Source organism: Loxodonta africana, chromosome 7 (assembly GCF_030014295.1).
Source record: "Loxodonta africana isolate mLoxAfr1 chromosome 7, mLoxAfr1.hap2, whole genome shotgun sequence".
NCBI classification, from domain to species: Eukaryota; Metazoa; Chordata; class Mammalia; order Proboscidea; family Elephantidae; genus Loxodonta; species Loxodonta africana.
In genome coordinates, this window is record NC_087348.1 from 28,939,833 (window position 1) to 28,958,531 (window position 18,699).

The window sequence follows — 18,699 nt, forward strand, 5'->3', positions numbered from 1 at the left end:
TGGCTCCAGAAATTAGCTGTTTGACCTGCCTTTCTCTATGCTTACACCGGATTTACTTAAATGGTTGGAGAAAAGTTGTTTATATGAAATACTATATATTATTTATATTAGGATATGTTTATGTACAATGGGCTCCTGCTACTATTTTAGGTTGATTTGTATTCTAATAGAATAAATAAGGAGAATCCTTGGAGTTCATCAACCTTAGCAAAGGGATCTCCAGTCAATGAATCATTCAAGTGCTTCTGTGCTTAGGTAAGTTTATTTAATACTTATTTTATTTCACTTTAGAAATAAAACATAATTTTATTATAAAATAGAAATTGTATAAAATATTGAGTTATGATAATCCTTGCAGGAAACGAACACATGTGCCCCTTGAATGGACAAACACATGTGCCTGTTAAAATCTAGTCAGTTGGCTTGGAGAGGCCTCCAGGTGTTATGCCATTACGCATTCTTACTTTCAAATGATTTCCTTGACTTTCTCATCAGGTACCCACCACTGTGACAGGCATTTGGTTAATAGATAATCATCAAATATGAGCATTTTTCTCAAAATTTCTATAATGGCTAAGAAGGTAACTGTAACCAGTGTATTTATAAAATATAGGATAAAGCATATGGTAATTGTGAGCTATAAACCTTAAAGTCTCTGTATATACAGAGAATGAGAAAAAATACATAATATCTATAATAGGAGAGGGAAAACTAAAGCATTACCAGAGAGAGGATAAAGCTGAAAAATATACTTTATGCAAATGAGCATGTGCTACTTAACACAGAGTTGGATAAATTCACCATAATTAGAAAAGTAGGTGTCAGTGGTAACGAAGCTAAGGCTGAATACACAAACCTTGCACAGTTTTGGAAAAGGCAGCCTGACAACATGCATTCATTAAATAAAAGCATTTAGATCTTAAAAGATATTGACTGCTAGGATAAAGTGATCATGCAAAGTTATTTTGGCATGTTGCATAGAATTATTAAGAATAATACTTAATTTAAAATTGAGAAGTTTGGTTGAAAATATGTGGCCATAATCTAGCTGACTAGTGCTTTACAAAGAATGGCAGTCGCCTTATATAGAATAGAGTAAAGGAATGGTTGAGAAATTAGTCCTTGAGAGATATTTTTCCTACATGCCCAAACCTGATAAAACTAGAGAGATATAAAGTGATGGTAATTCGTAAAGGTGAATGAAGAAAATGTAATTACACATCTCAGACTTAAAAAACAAAAAAAACCCAAACCCGTTGCCAATGAGTCAATTCCGACTCATAAAGACCATATAGGACAAAGTAGGATTGCCCCATACAGTTTGCAAGGAGCAAATGGTGGATTAGAACTCCCAACCTTTTGGTTAGCAGCCATAGTTCTTAACTACTAAGCCACGAGGCTTTCCATGTCTTAGACTGGGAGTGATTAAATAAAGTCCAGCCGTATTTCCGTCAGTCATGTTCAGATAGTAGAGAAGCCAGTGCCTAAGGGAAAATAATCAAATTGCCAGCGACTGCTTCCATATCCAGATCAACACATTCAACGCCATTACCAGAATGATTATGGGGAGCAAAAAATGGTGGTAGTCATCAATATCATGCATTTATTTAGCTCCTGCTTCATGGAGAACATAAGACCTGTTGATACCTTTACAAATAATCTTCAACCTATGAAAGATATAAATAAGGAAGCATTTCTATTATCCTCCTTACTTTGTTGTTGTTCTTGTTAGATGCCATCTGTTCAGTTCCTTTTCATAAAAACACTATGTACAACAGAATGAAACACTGCCCAGTCCTGTGGTATCCTCACAATCGTTGTTATGCTTGAGCCCATTGCTGCAGCCACTTTGTCAGCCTATCTTGTTGAGAGTCTTCCTGTATTGCGCTGATCCTCTGTTTTACCAAGTATAATGTCCTTCTCCAGGGACTCATCCCTCCTGATATCATGTCCAAAGTATGTGAGGTGTATTCTTACCATTCTTGCTTCTAAGGAATATTCTGGTTGTGCTTCATCTAAGATAGATTTGTGCGTTCTTTTGGCAGTCCATGGTATATTCAATATTCTTCACCAACACCACAATTCAAAGGCGTTCATTCTTCTTTGGTCTTCCTTATTCATTGTCACTGCTTTTGCATGCGTATGAGGCAATTGAAAACACCATGGATTGGGCCAGGTGCACTTTAGTCTTCAAGGTGACATCTTTGCTTTTCAACACTTTAAAGAGGTCTTTTGTAACAGATTTGCCTAGTAAAATGTCTTTTGATGTCTTGATTGATGCTTCCATGGGTGTTAATTTTGGATTCAAGTAAAAGAAAATCCTCGGCAAATTCAATTTTTTCTCCATTTATCATGATGTTGCTTACTGGTCCAGTTGTGAGAATTTTTGTTTTTTTTATGTTGAGGTGTAATCCATACTGAAGGTTGTGGTCTTTGATCTTCATCAGTAAGTGCTTCAAGTCCTTACTTGGTAACTGATATATCTTTTCTTTCCAGAGAGCATGATGGAATGATATCAGTGGATGGGAAGTGATGGGCAAGGTGTCAGAAAGCATGAGGAGCAGATTCATATGAAGATTAGAGAGATGAGAGATGTCCTCTGTACATGTGGGCATCAGTAAATAGCTATCAGATAGATATTAAGGATATAATAGGATTAATTATTTTATAGGGAAGAGGCTGGTAGTACTGAGGGGAGGAAAATTTTGAGGATTGTGCTGCTAGGTTCAAAAAGAGTTTAAGTTTTCCTTGTATTACAGTCATGGAGCCCGGGGGTGCAGGACTTCTCTGAGAATACAGGGACTCACTTGACTTCTGATTTAGAGTGGCCTGCAGGAATTTCTCATAGTCAAAGTCTATTTAGGTATGGCCCAACTCCATATGTGTAGATATTTGACATCCATGTAAAACGAAAACTACTGAGTGGCGTCATGAACAACAAGGGAAATAAAAATGAACTCAATCACCTGTACTTGATACTGAATACCAATTTTTCATGTCTGAAGTTTGGTACCAGTGATATCAACCATATCCTTGTATGCTGTTTTAGGTGGGTCTCTAGCCTGACATTTGCCCATTCCATACCTTAAAACTTGATGCAGCAAACTTATTTTTGCTGCAGGATAACATTTAATACCAGTGTCTGGTGCTTTCACAGTTTTTAATATTTATCATTTACCCACCTTCCCCAAATCTGCCATGTTGGAAAGGAAGAAATTTATATAAATTATTGCTTCAACTATTTTTATCAAAGATTACACAGTGCATATTTTATGGTGAGCACCTGCTGAAGAATATGATATGAAATGAAAAATAACATTAAAAAACAGCATTATTTTGGGATAAGGAAATAAAAAAAAATCCAGTAGTCTTCCACTGTAGAACTATAGAATATGTTGAGAGTACTGGGTTAGGAGAGTAATGAAGATTTTGAAAAGGAAAAGAGCCCAACCAAGAAAATTTTATCTTGTCCATTTTCCTGTGTTGTTAACGTTAAAAAAAAAAATTCAAAATTTCTAGTTAATTGCTCATGGATGAAGAAGAGAGACTGGAAGAGAATATAGAAATTCTTTATATGTATTTGCTATAAAATAAGTATTTTCAAGAAATTTAGATTCATGTTAAGAGACAGAGTGGCCTTTCTCGTGAAGTCAGCTGCCTCTGAGGATACCAATTTTGATTTTTTGAAATATATCAGGGTCTGTTCTCTTTTTATTACTCTTCCAATTTTGTTCCTAAATATTTCACTTGCACGAAGTTAATATTCACTGTGTAAATGTGATATCAGTAATTTCTAATTATTCAAATTAGTTGGAATCCACTCTATGGCAAGGGGTTTGGGTTTTACTATTATTTTTTAATTATTCAAATACAGCAACAGGGACAAACAAGTATTTCTCCACAAAATCTTTATAGATACTCAATAAACCTGACATTTTTTTTTTTTTAATTTTCTACTGCTTAATTCAAGTTTTGTTTCTCAGGATAATCAGATTTCTTATTTTCTCAACAGGAACCAAGAAAATCAGAGTGCTAGAGCCACATTCATCCTCTTGGGCTTCTCAGAATACCCAGACCTCCAGGTGCCCTTCTTCATGGTCTTTCTGACCATCTACATTGTCACTGTTGTTGGGAATCTGGGCATGACCTTAATCATCAGGATCAACCCCAAACTCCACACCCCCATGTGCTTTTTCCTCAGCCACTTGTCGTTTGTTGATTTCTGTTACTCTTCAGTAGTTACACCCAAACTGTTAGAAAACCTGATCGTGGCAGAAAGAACCATCTCCTTCACAAGATGCATCATGCAATTCTTCTTGGCTTGTATATTTGTGGTGTCAGAAACATTTATGTTGGCCGTGATGGCTTATGATCTATTTGTAGCAGTTTGTAACCCCCTGTTCTATACAGTTGCAATGTCCCCAAAGCTTTGCTATTTTTTGGTGGCTGCCTCCTACTCTTGGAGTATAATGTGCTCTTTGACAGCCATTTACTTTCTGTTGACGTTATCCTTCCATAGTACCAACTTCATAAACAACTTTTTCTGTGAGCTTGCTGCCATTATTGCTGTGTCCTGTTCTGACCCATATATTAGTCAGGAGATCATTTTAGTATCTGCCACATTCAATGAAATAAGCAGCCTGGTGATCATTCTTACTTCCTATGCTTTCCTATTCTTCACTGTCATGAAGATACCTTCCACTGGAGGACTCCATAAAGCCTTCTCCACCTGTGCCTCCCACCTAACCACTATTACCATTTTCCATGGAACCATCCTTTTTCTCTACTGTGTACCTAATTCCAAAGGCTCATGGCACATGGTCAAGGTGGCCTCTGTGTTTTACTCTGTGGTCATCCCCATGCTGAACCCCCTGATTTACAGCCTTAGGAATAAAGATGTGAAGGAGACAGTTAGGAAGTTAATCAATACCAAATTCTTCTGTTTTAAAATCTAAATCTCTAAATATTTAGGTTTTTCTTAACGAGAGTACTGGTGAGACTTAATCAATCACAAATCAGAATCTGAATCTATGATAACCTTTCAGCTCACATTTCAATATCTTTTCAAATTTAATGGTTTGTAATATAACTTTAACATTACAAATACCATTAGAAAGTAAAATTCAGACAAATTAAACTGTCTTTTACTCAGAAATTGCCATACAATGTTTCTTTGTTATTCTACATGACTGTGTGCTTGGCCAAGCAAACCTTCAATTCACTTTAAGTTACTTGACATATGGAATATTTTTAGATGATCTGAAAAGTATAGCTTATAATGAGGAACTTTTGTACGGTAAGAGCTCTTTTGTGTAAGACTCTAAATATATATTAAAAATATTAATTTAATTCCAAATGGACTATCTTGTCATTGAAAGATTCCCAGGGTAATGAAAATAAATAATAATAATAAGTCTCTCTTTCCTACAATGACTACAATCTGGTGCATTTAAATTATATTTGGTAATATAAATTTTATTTCTCCTCAATGTAATACATCACCAGAAAACAATACACATTTTAGAAATATATGCCCATGACGCTACCTTTGTAAGTTATGTTAACATGGTTGTGATTTATTTATTCATTATTTTTTTACTTGAAAATATTACTATACTTATGTTAATTTTCTGTTGTAAGAAATAATATAAAAGTATCCCATATGTCTTTTATCTCTTTTACTCCATAATAGAAAAATATAACATCAAGGATATTGGCAAGGATACAATCCACAGATGTACTTGACATCAGTTCTTTATTAATGTAGAACAAACAATCATAAACTCTGAGTGGTATGCAAAAATATGCATAATTCATTCTGTATCACTGGCTTGACTGAAGTAGCCTTGCTGACACTTATGTGTCCAAAGGGGGCTTCTTGATTAGCTAAACTGCACTTTACAAATCTGTATATATGTTACTTCCTTGGTCCAGTTGGCTAATAGTCTATGTTGAATACAGTGCCACAACAGAGTATGCTTACCAACAAAAACATATTTCAAGTCCTTGTTTGGGTCTCAACAGTTAACATTCTGTCACTGAAAGAAAATCACATGACTAAAACCAAAGTAGTGTCCTTGGGTGTTGCAAACTGTTTGCACTTGACTACTAACCTAAAGGTTGGCAGGTTGAACTCCAAGAGCCCTAAGGAAGGAAGGTCTGGTGATTTGCTTCTATAAAGATTACAGCCATGAAAACCCAATGGAGCAGTTCTACTCTGTAACAAAAGGGGTCACCATGAGTTGCATTCAACTCAATGAAAAAGAGTTAAATTCAAAGTTAAAGGTGAGGAATTCTTATAGATTATTTTGATTCAGAGTGTTTAGCATCTACTTTTTAAATACAGTTTTAACCTTTGAACTTGTAATACCTGTTGAAATGCTTCGGTACTTTAATCCAAGATGATGTCATGTCACCCTTAATGACTATCCCCATTTCTTTCATATCTTTGCTTACTTATGTATATGCCTATCTACTGAAACCTTGTACTCTTCTGTTGGAGAGCCCTCAGTCTGGGTTTCTGATCTAAATTCATGTTTAGAGCTTATGAAATCAACAATTTAAAATTATTGGGAAACCGCAAATTGGAGGATGAAAACAAGTTAGCCCCTTTCCTTGACCAAAACCTATATAGAATCCCAAACAAATTGGAAGAGTAAAATTTAAAATTGCAACATAGTAATGTCTTTAATCAATAATTTTTAAAAAATAGAACTTGTTATACAAAGCTATTGGACTCGTATGAACCTGAGCTATATATACCCTTTAAATTTTGGCTTAGGAACCAAACTGAGAAACCTGAAAAATGGGAGCAAAAAAGGTTTTGCCTCTCAGTGGTCTGTTTTAAAGTAGTCCTTTGCTTAGATTTTAAATGTCTGTTTTCAGCGATTTAATTCCTGGCTTGACTTCAACAGATACTCTAGGGTAACTGAGCTAATGTGGGTCACGTGTCAAAACTGATATAACTTGCACACTTAAAACCAGTGGGAAATTTTTTGCTAGTCATTCTTTATTAAAAATAACTTACAAATGCACACTCATTATCTGTTTTTCAGTTGTGGCTTATGTGTTACTCTGATATTGACCAAGTTTCAGTTGCGCTCCCAGATTAAAACGATCTATGAAGAAAGACGTAGAAAAATGCTTCTCATATTCAGCTAGTGAAAACTCTGTGGATCACAACAGAACATTGTCTGCGCTACAGCTGATCAGGCAGATAGTCCCGAACCAGGAATCTTTTTGTTCAATTGTACATGGGTCACCATGAATTGGGGCCTACTGGGTGGCAGCCAAGAACACTTGCAAACATGAGCCTGAATTAGCTATTTATATTTAAACCACTAATTTGGCTACATCCACCAATATTAGCTGCACCAAAATCTCCAATGCCTTTGAATAATTTTGATATATGTTTTCAAACGCCACTGCATATGCCCATATCTTAAGATTTTCTGGTCAAGGAACTAATACTATGACATTTTATTGGGTCAATATTTAACACCACTTTGTTAATTCCCTGATTTTTGTTTTTCCCTTTGAGGGGTAAATAAGAAATCACTTAGACGGATTTAAACTATCATCACTGTGAAACTTATGACTGTACTGAAAAATGCAGCTAGATCTGTATCCACAATCAAGATATGTAACAGATCTCCACTGTCCTAGACCCTATGAAAGCATATTCAGGATATAATACTGCCTGGTAGAATGTAAAACTATTAATCTTGTAATGTTAAGTGTGTTTCTGCATACATAAAAAAAAACATAAATACATGTACAAAAATATAAACTCAATGTATAAAGAATGAAAAATTAAGTATAAAACTATAATTATATTGGCGTTATTGAGATTGACATTACTGTGGTTTTGTTTTGGGAATTTTCAGAAGTATAGCCTCTGTACCCAGATCAACCATTATTTTTTAAGACATGAAAATCAGTATTGACTATTTAGAAGAAATTATAACTTCATTTATGGAAGAGAAAATTTCTTCTAATTATTTGGTTTCTCATGAAAATAAGCCCTGTCATGATCCTCTTGGGTCTGTGTCCCTGAGGTCAAGAAGTTCAGTGGAAAACAAACAACATGACCTTGGGATTTAGTTTACAGATCTCTTTCATGCTCCCAAAACATCTCTACATTCCCTTCAAATTGTCTTTACAATTGGAAAAAAAAAAAAAAGTCATTAATTGGGTGTTTTAAGGAGGAATTCACTGCCTGTAAAGGAATGAAAATATATAGGAAAATTTCAATCTTGAGAAAGAATGAACGTGCAGCTTGTTAATAATTGCGAGGAAGCCTTCAATAAAAGATACATCAGGAAAATCTATCTTTTGGTGAGTTGATTCAACATTGGGTTATCTCTCCTGTGTCATGTGAAGAATACTGAAATATAACAAATATCTGTCAGGGAAAACCTATGTGAGTTAAGTTAGAGTCATTTCAACTTAGTTCAGTTGATGGGATGTATTCAAGGTGCAGAATTCTACTTTCACCATCCCTAGGATCATTGTACTGAATTTGAAACTATGTCCCTAATTTCCATCTTAAATACACTAGGGGTTATAGAAGAAATGTTAAGTGTAACTCTTGTCCTTAAGAAATGTAAAGACTTCAGGGAAAAATAAGTAAAACACACACACACACAAATAACAAAATATGCCAAGTATCACATATAGTTTAAAGGTATTGGTGGAAAGAAAATACAGCAAGAGAAAAAAAAAAAAAGAGAGAGCGAGAGAGAGATCTGGTTTAATCAGTAAATTGTCCTTGAAAGAGTAATGTAGGGAGCTCATCATTGAAAGATGACGAGGTATAAATATTAAAGAAGGAAAAGAGCCATTTCAAAGGAAAAGACAGTGGAAGCTTAGAAGGTATTAGTAACTTGTTTTTGAACAAAAAAGTTTTAAAATATTTGTATGAATACAGTAACAAAAGCATTTGGTTAAGTGGTTCGTGGAGGTGTTACAGAAATTTAGCCCAAATAGTTTTAATTTTGATGCATTTTCATAATAAAGCATATACCTAAAACGCTCTATTTGATCCCAGGCTGAGAGTTCTTGAACTGCACTTAGATAGGTTAGCCTGGGGAATCTTGTATGTAGATGAGTAGACGTCCATAGTGGGAATAAAGAAGGAGGGGCATGTTGAAGCTTTCTCTTTGTTCATTTTTTCCCTGTCTGCCTTTTCAACATCCACAATCCTGAGACAACAAAAGGATAATCAAGGAGCAGACAGTGATTGGAAAGCAACGCAAAAAATGAAGATTATATATTGATGGGTTGAAAAGTGGATGGATGTTTGAATATAAGGCTGAGTGAAAAATCTAAAATCCTTTTGTTAAAGGGAGTCCAGTAGACAAAACTTCTTTTAAAAAGGTTTTCCAGATTTGCACTTCTATGCCATTTTTACATCAGAGAACTGTTGATATATTCTTGAAGGCAAATAACATTAGAAATTTAAGATGGAAGGGAGATAATATTGGCAGGGGAAGATGTAGGATTTGTTAGATATTTTAAAGTCACCACCTTATTTAAGAATTTTATGCAGAGTATTAAAGGAACTTGTATAATATTGTTATCCATGTTTCATATATGATGAAACTGAGGCTCATATAAATGAAAGGATTTGATAAAGTTATGTATATAAGTTACTATGACTGAATTTGAACTAGTTAAATATGTTTCCTAAGCCCATGTTTTCTACAAATGGCTGCCTGTTCTCCATCCAACCAAATTAACCCCTTTCCTGAATAAGAAGATTAAACTGTTGAGAGTAGAGTTTCTAATAAGACACTTTCCTGGACTGTAATTTCTTAACCTTATTTTTAATGCGATAAGCAAAGATGTAGTTGATCCAATCGACCCCATTAATCCTCCCGGATACTTAAACTAATTTAAAGTAACACAATGATTACTTTCAAAAAATTATCCCCATAATATTATTGTAACAATCTTTGTGTCTTTTATGCATTCTTCTGTAACTTGTAAACTAGTAAATATACAATGTGGACCTCACCCTCAAGATGGTTGTGAAATGAGTGAGGAAGCATCACATTTATTTTAAATCCTTCTGAACTCTTCTAGGTTGCTATGACTCCCTGTGTTTATTTAATTTAAAGCATATGTTGACTAAGACAAGTGTATTCCCCAGGGGTTGAGATGAGAGAATATTTCTCAAAGGTTTAACAAATTGCCCCAATCATATAAAAATGGAATGGGCACTGATGATTGCTTATATTAATGGAAACTGAAGTTACAGTGAAGGCATTCCAAGCAAGACAAAGTGGCCTGAATAAAGACAGGGCTTGGCATGGTCAGGGGTTGACATGATTACAGTGAAGAGTCTTGGAGACAGCAATGGATAACGAGGATAAGAGTCAAGCAGTGCATGAGATGTAATAATGAACTCACCATCCTCAACGTTGTCCAAAAATTCCAAATACTTAATAAGTACAGGATTTGTGGCTTACCAACAAACCATGGACAAAGATTTGCATCCAAATATTTGACTACAAGTGCTCAGTTAGGTGTTATAATTAGATGTATAGCTAATAAAAGCAGGTTACTGAGTGTATTCTCTCTTGACCTGGCAAAATTTCCCTGGGAAGTTTAGGCTTAGTTCTTAGTGCCGATACCAAATCAGGAGGATTAATGCTATATCAAGAATATTGAACAGATCCTCTGAAACATTTAATAACCACCATGAGGAAGTAAATGGAAAAAACAAACAATCCTAAGAATGTTTACCTAAAAAAGTGAAGAGCATAAATATTTGAAGATGTATAATGTGAAAGAGGAATTAGTCTTAATTTCTGTGAACCCAGAGACAGAGTTAGATCCATTAGATTTAGAACATACCAGAAATTACAAAAGAAAAAAAAAGACTATTTAAGAGAAATATTTAAATATATACTTGACCTTTATGGTTAATTCTTGGTAAGTGTCACTGACAGAGTCTGAAAAGGGATCATTAATTGTGAGGACAGGTGCTTTAATGTACAGAAGGGCAGTAGGAGTATTGATGAAGACAGGAAACAATGTATGTAAAAATATCCAGGACTTTTCCATTTTTAATCTTCCTTGACTTTAATCTTGGCATAAAATCTTTAATAAATGTCACTTTATTTTTGTTTAGCAAAGTATGTTCTAACATCCCTAAGGTTTCTTACTCCAGTCCAAGCTCTAGAACCATTACTGGTTTAGTGCTTTGATATACGTGCCATGAAGTCATAGCAGATTGCACCTCCAAATTGCACCTGTGTGGATATGACCCAATAAAGCAATCAAAGATCCTGAATTTAAAGACTGACTTTTGTTTTTGTCAACATATGAGATGAAATACATAGAGTTCCAAAAAAGTCATGCCAATCTTCTATGTAATAAATAGAAAGTACAATTCTATAGCTGATGTTGTTCCTGGGATTCAAAAAGCCAAACCAAACTCAGTGCCGTCAAGTAGATTCCTACTCATAGCAACCCTATGGGACGGAGTAGAACTGCCTCATAGAGTTTCCAAGGAGCACCTGTCGTATTCAAACTGCCGACCCTTTGGTTAGCAGCCATAGCACTTTACCACTACACCACCAGGGTTCCCACGTTCCTGGGATTAATGTCTGTAAAATAGATGGCAGGTGTTGATTTTTACAGGCAAGGTTAAAACTTTTGCCAGCTCCCTGATGGGTTCAAAGTGGCAACGTCTTACCTTCTGTGCCTCCAAGTCTATTTCTAGATTAAGTCTTTAGTTTTAGTTTAAGCATATAAAATTTCCAATATTTAAGCTTCTTTTCCTTCTGAAATGAAGAAGTTCACATTTCTTAATCTTACATACTCTTTCACTTCTTTTGCCACATCAGGAAAGGATTTTTTTTGGTTTTCATTGATAACTGACAGACGGAATTTTTTTTAATTGTACATATTTGTGCTTTATGATTGATGATAAATAAGTGTTTTTATTCAAAAATTTTTTTTATTCTTAAATATGTTATACACTGTAAACAGACTACATAACCAGAGGAAGATAATCAAAGTGAATCATTTAAGAATATCTCCAAAACACTTCCTCAGGAAATAAAAAAAGAAAAAAAAAAGTTAGCTTTAAATCATTGACCATTTTGAGCCCATATAATGAGGATAAAACTGAGTGAACACAGTTAACAGCAGATGGTTTTGACCAGACCGCTTAAAGAACGATTCTTCGAAGTGGGTGTTTTATGACTCCTTGATAATTGTATATACCTATCAAAGTCAAAAGTTCAGTATATCAATACAGAATTGTGGATGGTCAGAATGATATTTTCACCAAAAAAAATTTACTACTTACTTATGTGATTTTCTTCTCATATTAAAAATGTTTAATCTTCCCATGACCACCTTTGCTACAATCATATGACTAATGTGGCCTGCTGAGAGATTTCCCTGATTTTGTTAGGCCTTTACTTTTTCCACATATAATTGTATTTTACCACAGGTAAAAAACGTTCTAAGCATCATATACACATATAGATAATTACATCAAATAATTATGTTAATAAGTACTATTTTGCTTGTTTTACAAAGACACTAAAGTATTGAAAGATAAAGCTAATTTCCCAAAATAATAATAATAATAAAAATCAACACGTAGGTAAGTAAAAATCCAAAGTGGACCAGAAAAGTTTAACTTTGTCTGCAGTAGTTTATATCTATCCTCTCCAGATTTTGTTCCTATGCCTGACTTCTCAAGTTTGCCACTCAGAATCAAATTTCTGTCTTTTGTTGGTTTTGTTTGTTACCACAAGAACCATGGTACTGGATGGGGAAAACAAGAGCTCTGTGACCACATTCATCCTTTTGGGTTTCTCAGAATACCCACAACTCCAGGTACCACTCTTTCTGGCATTCTTGACCATCTACACAGTCACTCTGGTGGGAAACCTGGGCATAATAGCGGTCATAAGGATCAATCCTAAAGTCCACACACCCATGTACTTTTTCCTCTGCCATCTATCCTTTTTGGATATTTGTTATTCCAGTGTGTTTACACCCAAACTGCTAGAAATCTTGGTTGTTGAAGCCAGAAGTATCACTTTCAGAGGCTGCATGGTACTATTTTTCTTTGGCTGCACATTTGTGATTACAGAAATGTTCGTGTTAGCGGTGATGGCCTATGACCGATTTGTGGCTGTTTGTAACCCCTTGCTCTACACAGTAGCTATGTCTCCTAAGCTCTGTGCTCTCCTGGTAGCTGGGTCCTACACATGGGGTGGGATCTGTTCCCTGACACTCACATATTCTCTTGCGGAACTATCCTTCTGTGGCTCAAACATCATAAATCACTCTGGCTGTGAGTATTCTGCCATCCTCTCTCTCTCCTGCTCTGGCCCTTACTTTAGCCAGATGGCGTGTTTAATCATTTCTACTTTCAATGAGACTAGTAGCCTCCTGATTATCCTCACTTCCTACATTTTCATCGTTTTCACTACCATCAAGATGACTTCTTCTGGTGGACTCCATAAAGCCTTCTCCACCTGTGCCTCCCACCTGACTGCCATCACCATCTTCCATGGCACCATCCTTCTGCTCTACTGTGTGCCCAACTCCAAAAGCTCCTGGCTCCTGGTCAAAGTGGCCACTGTGTTTTTCACAGTCATGATCCCCATGCTGAACCCCTTAATCTACAGTCTTAGAAACAAAGATGTGAAAGAGACAGTCAGGAAGTTAATCATCAGCAAACATCTTTCTCATTCAATATAGTTCGTGTATATATGTCTTGAAGTTTTAAAAAATTTTTGTGTATTAAATATGATGCTAATTCAATTGTGTTTTAAATAAATATATAGTTATGTTCTTAATTGATTTAATATTACATAGTCCACAGTTTACAATCCTCAGCAGGCCTTACAAGTTTCTCTGAGTTAATATTGAAATAATACATTTTGATTCAGTTGTTGTCAAGTGGTGTCAAAAGACCATTGGATGCTACAGTGGGTGGGGGAAGACGTCTATATATATAGACTCACTACTCATACAATGTTTGAAGTCATGCTTAAAAAAAGATCAGACTTATTAAAAAGAGGCTGAAAACCTAGATCACAACAACTTTTTGGACCCGTACTCTGATCCTCAAAACCAACTCTTTTGACTCACATAATCATATAAAGATAATTTTCTGATTCCTCTTAATAAGTTTATTTTATTTTAGATAATGACAATGAAGATAATATTGAGTTTTAATAATGTTCCTTGGAGCTACGTACATTGGAAGTCTGTCATTAAATACCCTTATTTAGGCTGAGTGAGACCTCAAGTTGTTTTTCATAATTCTTCCTTTCTTTCCAAGTACATTTCTGAAGAACAAGCTGACAAGAACAAGCACATTAGAATATCGTTGGATACAGCATGATAATTATATGTTTAAACATTAATATTTGTATGTAGACAAAGGAATAATTTTAGTGTTTATAATAGGTGGAAAAATAAAGCATTACAAGATAGAGACAAGTGGAAAAATAAACCATGTCAAAAGACCATGTGCTATTCAGTGGAGTTGGATAAATTGACCATGACTGGAAAGTGGTTAAGCCTTTGGCTGCGAACCAAAAGTTGGCAGTTTGAATCCAATAGCCAATCCTTGGAAACTCTATGGGGCAGCTCTACTCTGTTCTGTAGGGTTGCTATGAGTCAGAAACGACTAGATGACAACAGGCTTGGTTTCGGTTGGACAACATAATGCAGCTGAATATATAGACATGGGACAGTTTAGGAGGCTCTGCAGAACAATGTAGATTTCCTGGATTCAATAATAAAAGCCTAAGCTTAAGAGTTATTAACTGTATAAAGAGATGATAGGAATTTGCTTTGACAGTGTTGCATAGAATACTTTAAAGGTGAGGTGTTTGGCTTGAACATGTGGCCGTAATCTAGCTGAGTAATACTAAGGGCTTATATAGTATAGTAGTAGAGCAATTGCTGAGAAATTCATCTTTGGAAAATATTTTTCCTACAGGCACAAACTTGTAGTAATAATCAGGGCCAGGGTCAGTTGTGGGAAAGCATAAAGGAGAATGGAGAAAATTATCTATGTATCTGAGACTAAAAGTACCTCTGAGAAACCCATTGGTATTTCTATTGTGCAGGTTTAGAGAGCAGATGTTTTCTACACTGAATTTCCACTATATGCCCAGTGTCAGTGGCTGTAAAGATTGAGTTTGATTTTCAAAATCCATATAAGGTTTTAGATATCACATAATATACCCATAGTTCTAAAAACTAAAGAAGATGAACATCTATTAGGTGTCAGACCGTGTCTTATATTTTTGTACTCATTACAAAAAAGTTACTTCCATTCTGTCAATTTTAGTTTTATATTATTAGCCATCTCATTTTACTGATGAGGAAATCAAGGCACAGAATAATTAAAAATTCTCCAGGATTATCTGAGTTAATAAATAGCAACAAGAAAAATTGAAACCTATTACATTCCAGTCAAATCTGACTTATGACAAAGCTATGTTTTACAGAGTAGAACATTTCCAGAGGGATTTCTTGGCTGTAACCTTTATAGAAGCAGATCACTTGGCTTTTCTTCATCAGCCCCTTTGTGTGGGTACAAACTACCAACCTTATGTTTAGTCGTTGAGTGCAAACTTTTTGTCCCACCCAGGGATCTAATAAAAAAAAATGATGTGACTTTTTAAAAATAAATGTACTATCATTATCTTATCCTATCATGCTAACTTATTTAGGTGATTGGCTATGCCCTTTCTCAAAAACAGTGAATACAACTTTAAAAAAAAAAAACTATTTCTTGCTATAAATTGTAGATTGTAAGGCAATTATTTCCTTTTCTGAGGGAATAACTTAGAAGCTAGTGATTAGAGAAAGAATAGAATTACCAATAAATTCTTCTGTGTCTAATTCACTACTTTTAACCACATTACAAAAATTATTACCAAAACCAACAAAATAACTATTGTCATCAACATCATGATTTTTTAATTTTATTTCAGTTCTTTTTTATGTACACTAGATAGATGATAACTTTATATATATATATATATAAGCTCTCTTCAAACTGTTAAAAGTATAAATAGGAAAGGAAAGCATTTATATTATAATAAAATGGTCTTTACTGGGTCACTGATATTTTGAATCCCAGAGAGCATGGTGGAATTATATCAGTGGACGGAAAGGGGTAAGAGATGTGTCAGAATCCATGAGCAACAGAATTATACGGAGATTAGCAAATGGGTGATAAGGGATGTCCCAAGCATTTCTCGGCTTCAGTGAACAACCAGCCTCATAGATATAAACGGTATAATGAGATTAATTTTTAAGAACTCAACATTATTGAGAAGAATCTGTGAATATTGAGGGGAGGATGAGTTTCAGGGCTGTGTTGTCAGATTTAGAAAGATACTGGAGTTCCCCTGTCTGTTCCTATCCTGGAGTTTAGGAGTAGGGGTCTTCTCTGAGTAGTAGGCACTCACTTGAATTCTGCCCCGTTGTAACCTGCAGGAGTTCCTAATAATCCAAGTTTACTTAGATGTTGTCCAAATTTACGTAAGTAAAAATTTGACCCCATCTAAACAGAAACGTATTGAGTAAGGTTTGCAAAAAACAGGAACTACAAAATAATTCCAGCCACTGAAATAGCTCTGAATACTGAAAACTGGACACTGTGTCTGATGTTCTTGTATTGGCATAAAGGAATGTTATAGTGTCCTGTTTGAGACATGTCTCAAACTAATGTTCTTGGCACAGCTTGAAATTTGATTAAGGATAGGAAATTATATTTACTAAAATGGCTTACTTATTAAAATTGTCATTTTTGTTTGCTAAAAAAAAAAAATTTTTTTTTACTTGTACAAAGACATGAGTGATTTTTTATATTTACTTTGATAATTTTGCAAAACTGTCAATTTAGTCTCCCCCACGTGTCTGTCAGTTTGTCGTACTCTGGGGGCTGTGTGTTGCTGTGACTCTGGAAGCTATACCAGCAGGGTGACACATGAAGGACAGATTTCAGCTGATCTTCCAGACTAAGACAGACTAGGAAGAAGGACCCAGCAGTCTACTTCTGAAAAGCATCAGCCAGTGAAAACCTTATGAATAGCAGCAAAACATTGTCTGATATAGCACCAGAAGATGAGCTCCCCAGGTTGGGAGGCACTCAAAAGATGACTGGAGAAGAGCTACCTCCTCAAAGTGAGTTGACCTTAATGATCTGGATGGAGTAAAGCTTTTGGGACCTTCATTTGCTGATGTGGCAAGACTCAAAAGGAGAAGAAACAGCTGCAAATATCCATTAATAATCAGAACCTGAAATGTAGGAAGTATGAATCTAGGAAAATTGGAAATCATCAAAAATGAAATGGAATGCATAAACATCAATATCCTAGGCATTAGTGAGCTGAAATGAACTGGTATTGGTCATTCTGAATTGGACAATCATATAGTCTACTATGCTGGGAATGACTATGGTGGGAACTTGAAGAGGAATGGTGTTGCGTTCATTGTCAAAAAGAACATTTGAAGATCTATCCTGAAGCACAACCCTGTCAGTGACAGGATAATATCCATACACCTACAAGGAAGACCAGTTAATACGACTATTATTCAAACTACCACACCAACAACTAAGGCCAAAGATGAAGAAATAGAAGATTTTTATCAGCTGCTCCAGTCAGAAACTGATCTAACATGGAATCAGGATGCATTGATAATTACTGGTGATTGTGATGCAAAAGTTGGAAACAAAGAAGGATCAGTAGTTAGAAAATATGACCATAGTGATAGAAACAATGCTGGAGGTCGAATGGTAGAATTTTGCAAGACCAATAACTTCTTTACTGCAAATAACTTCTTTCACCAACATAAACAGCAACTATACACATGGACCTTGCCAGATAGAACACACAGGAATCAAACTGACTGCATCCGTGGAAAGAGATGATGGAAAAACTCAATATCATCAGTCAAAACAAGGCCAGGAGCCAACTGTGGAACAGACCATCAATTGCTCAAATACAAGTTCAAGCTGAAACTGAAGAAAATCAGAGCAAGTCCACGGCAGCCAAAATATGACCTTGAGTATATCCCACATGAATTTAGAGACCATCTCAAGAACAGATTTGCCCCATTGAACACTAGTGACCGAAGACCAGATGAGTTGTGAAGTAACATCAAGGACATCATCCATGAAGAAAGCAAGAGGTCACTGAAAAGACAGGAAAGAAAGAAAAGACCAAGATGGATGTCAGAAGAGACTCTGAAACTTGCTCATGAAAGTCAAGCAGCTAAAGCAAAAGAAAGAATTGATGAAGTAAAAGAACTGAACAGGAGATTTCAACAGGCATCTCAAGAAGACAAAGTAAAGTATTTTAATGACATGTGCGAAGAGATGGAGATAGAAAACCAAAAGGGAAGAACATGCTCAGCTTTTCTCAAGCTGAAAGAACTGAAGAAAAAATTCAAGCCTTGAGTTGCAATAGTGAAGAATTCTCTGAGGAAAATATTAAATTATTCAGGAAGCATCCAAAGAAGGTGGAAGGAATATACACAGTCATTAAACCAAAAAGAATTAGTTGATGTTCAACCATTTCAAGAGGCACCATATGATCAGGAACCGATGGTACTGAAGGAAGGAAGAAGTCCAAGCTGCTCTGAAGGCATTGGCAAAAAACAAGGCTCCAGGAATTGATGGAATATCAACTGAGA

The 18,699-nt window shown here is 35.3% G+C and overlaps 2 protein-coding genes across 2 annotated transcripts; both read left to right on the top strand.

The window, feature by feature from the left end:
- Window positions 1–226: 226 nt before the first annotated feature.
- Window positions 227–4,955, top strand: LOC100664810 (olfactory receptor 5D18-like). The gene is made up of 2 exons (XM_064289107.1): window positions 227–255; window positions 4,013–4,955. Exons 1-2 carry the CDS (start codon window positions 227–229, stop codon window positions 4,953–4,955), a joined length of 972 nt encoding a protein of 323 aa, XP_064145177.1.
- A 7,828-nt stretch (window positions 4,956–12,783) lies between these two features.
- LOC100663303 (olfactory receptor 1165-like) lies at window positions 12,784–13,734 on the top strand. Its single transcript, XM_003423651.2, has one exon. It carries the CDS (start codon window positions 12,784–12,786, stop codon window positions 13,732–13,734), a length of 951 nt encoding a protein of 316 aa, XP_003423699.2.
- Window positions 13,735–18,699: the final 4,965 nt, after the last annotated feature.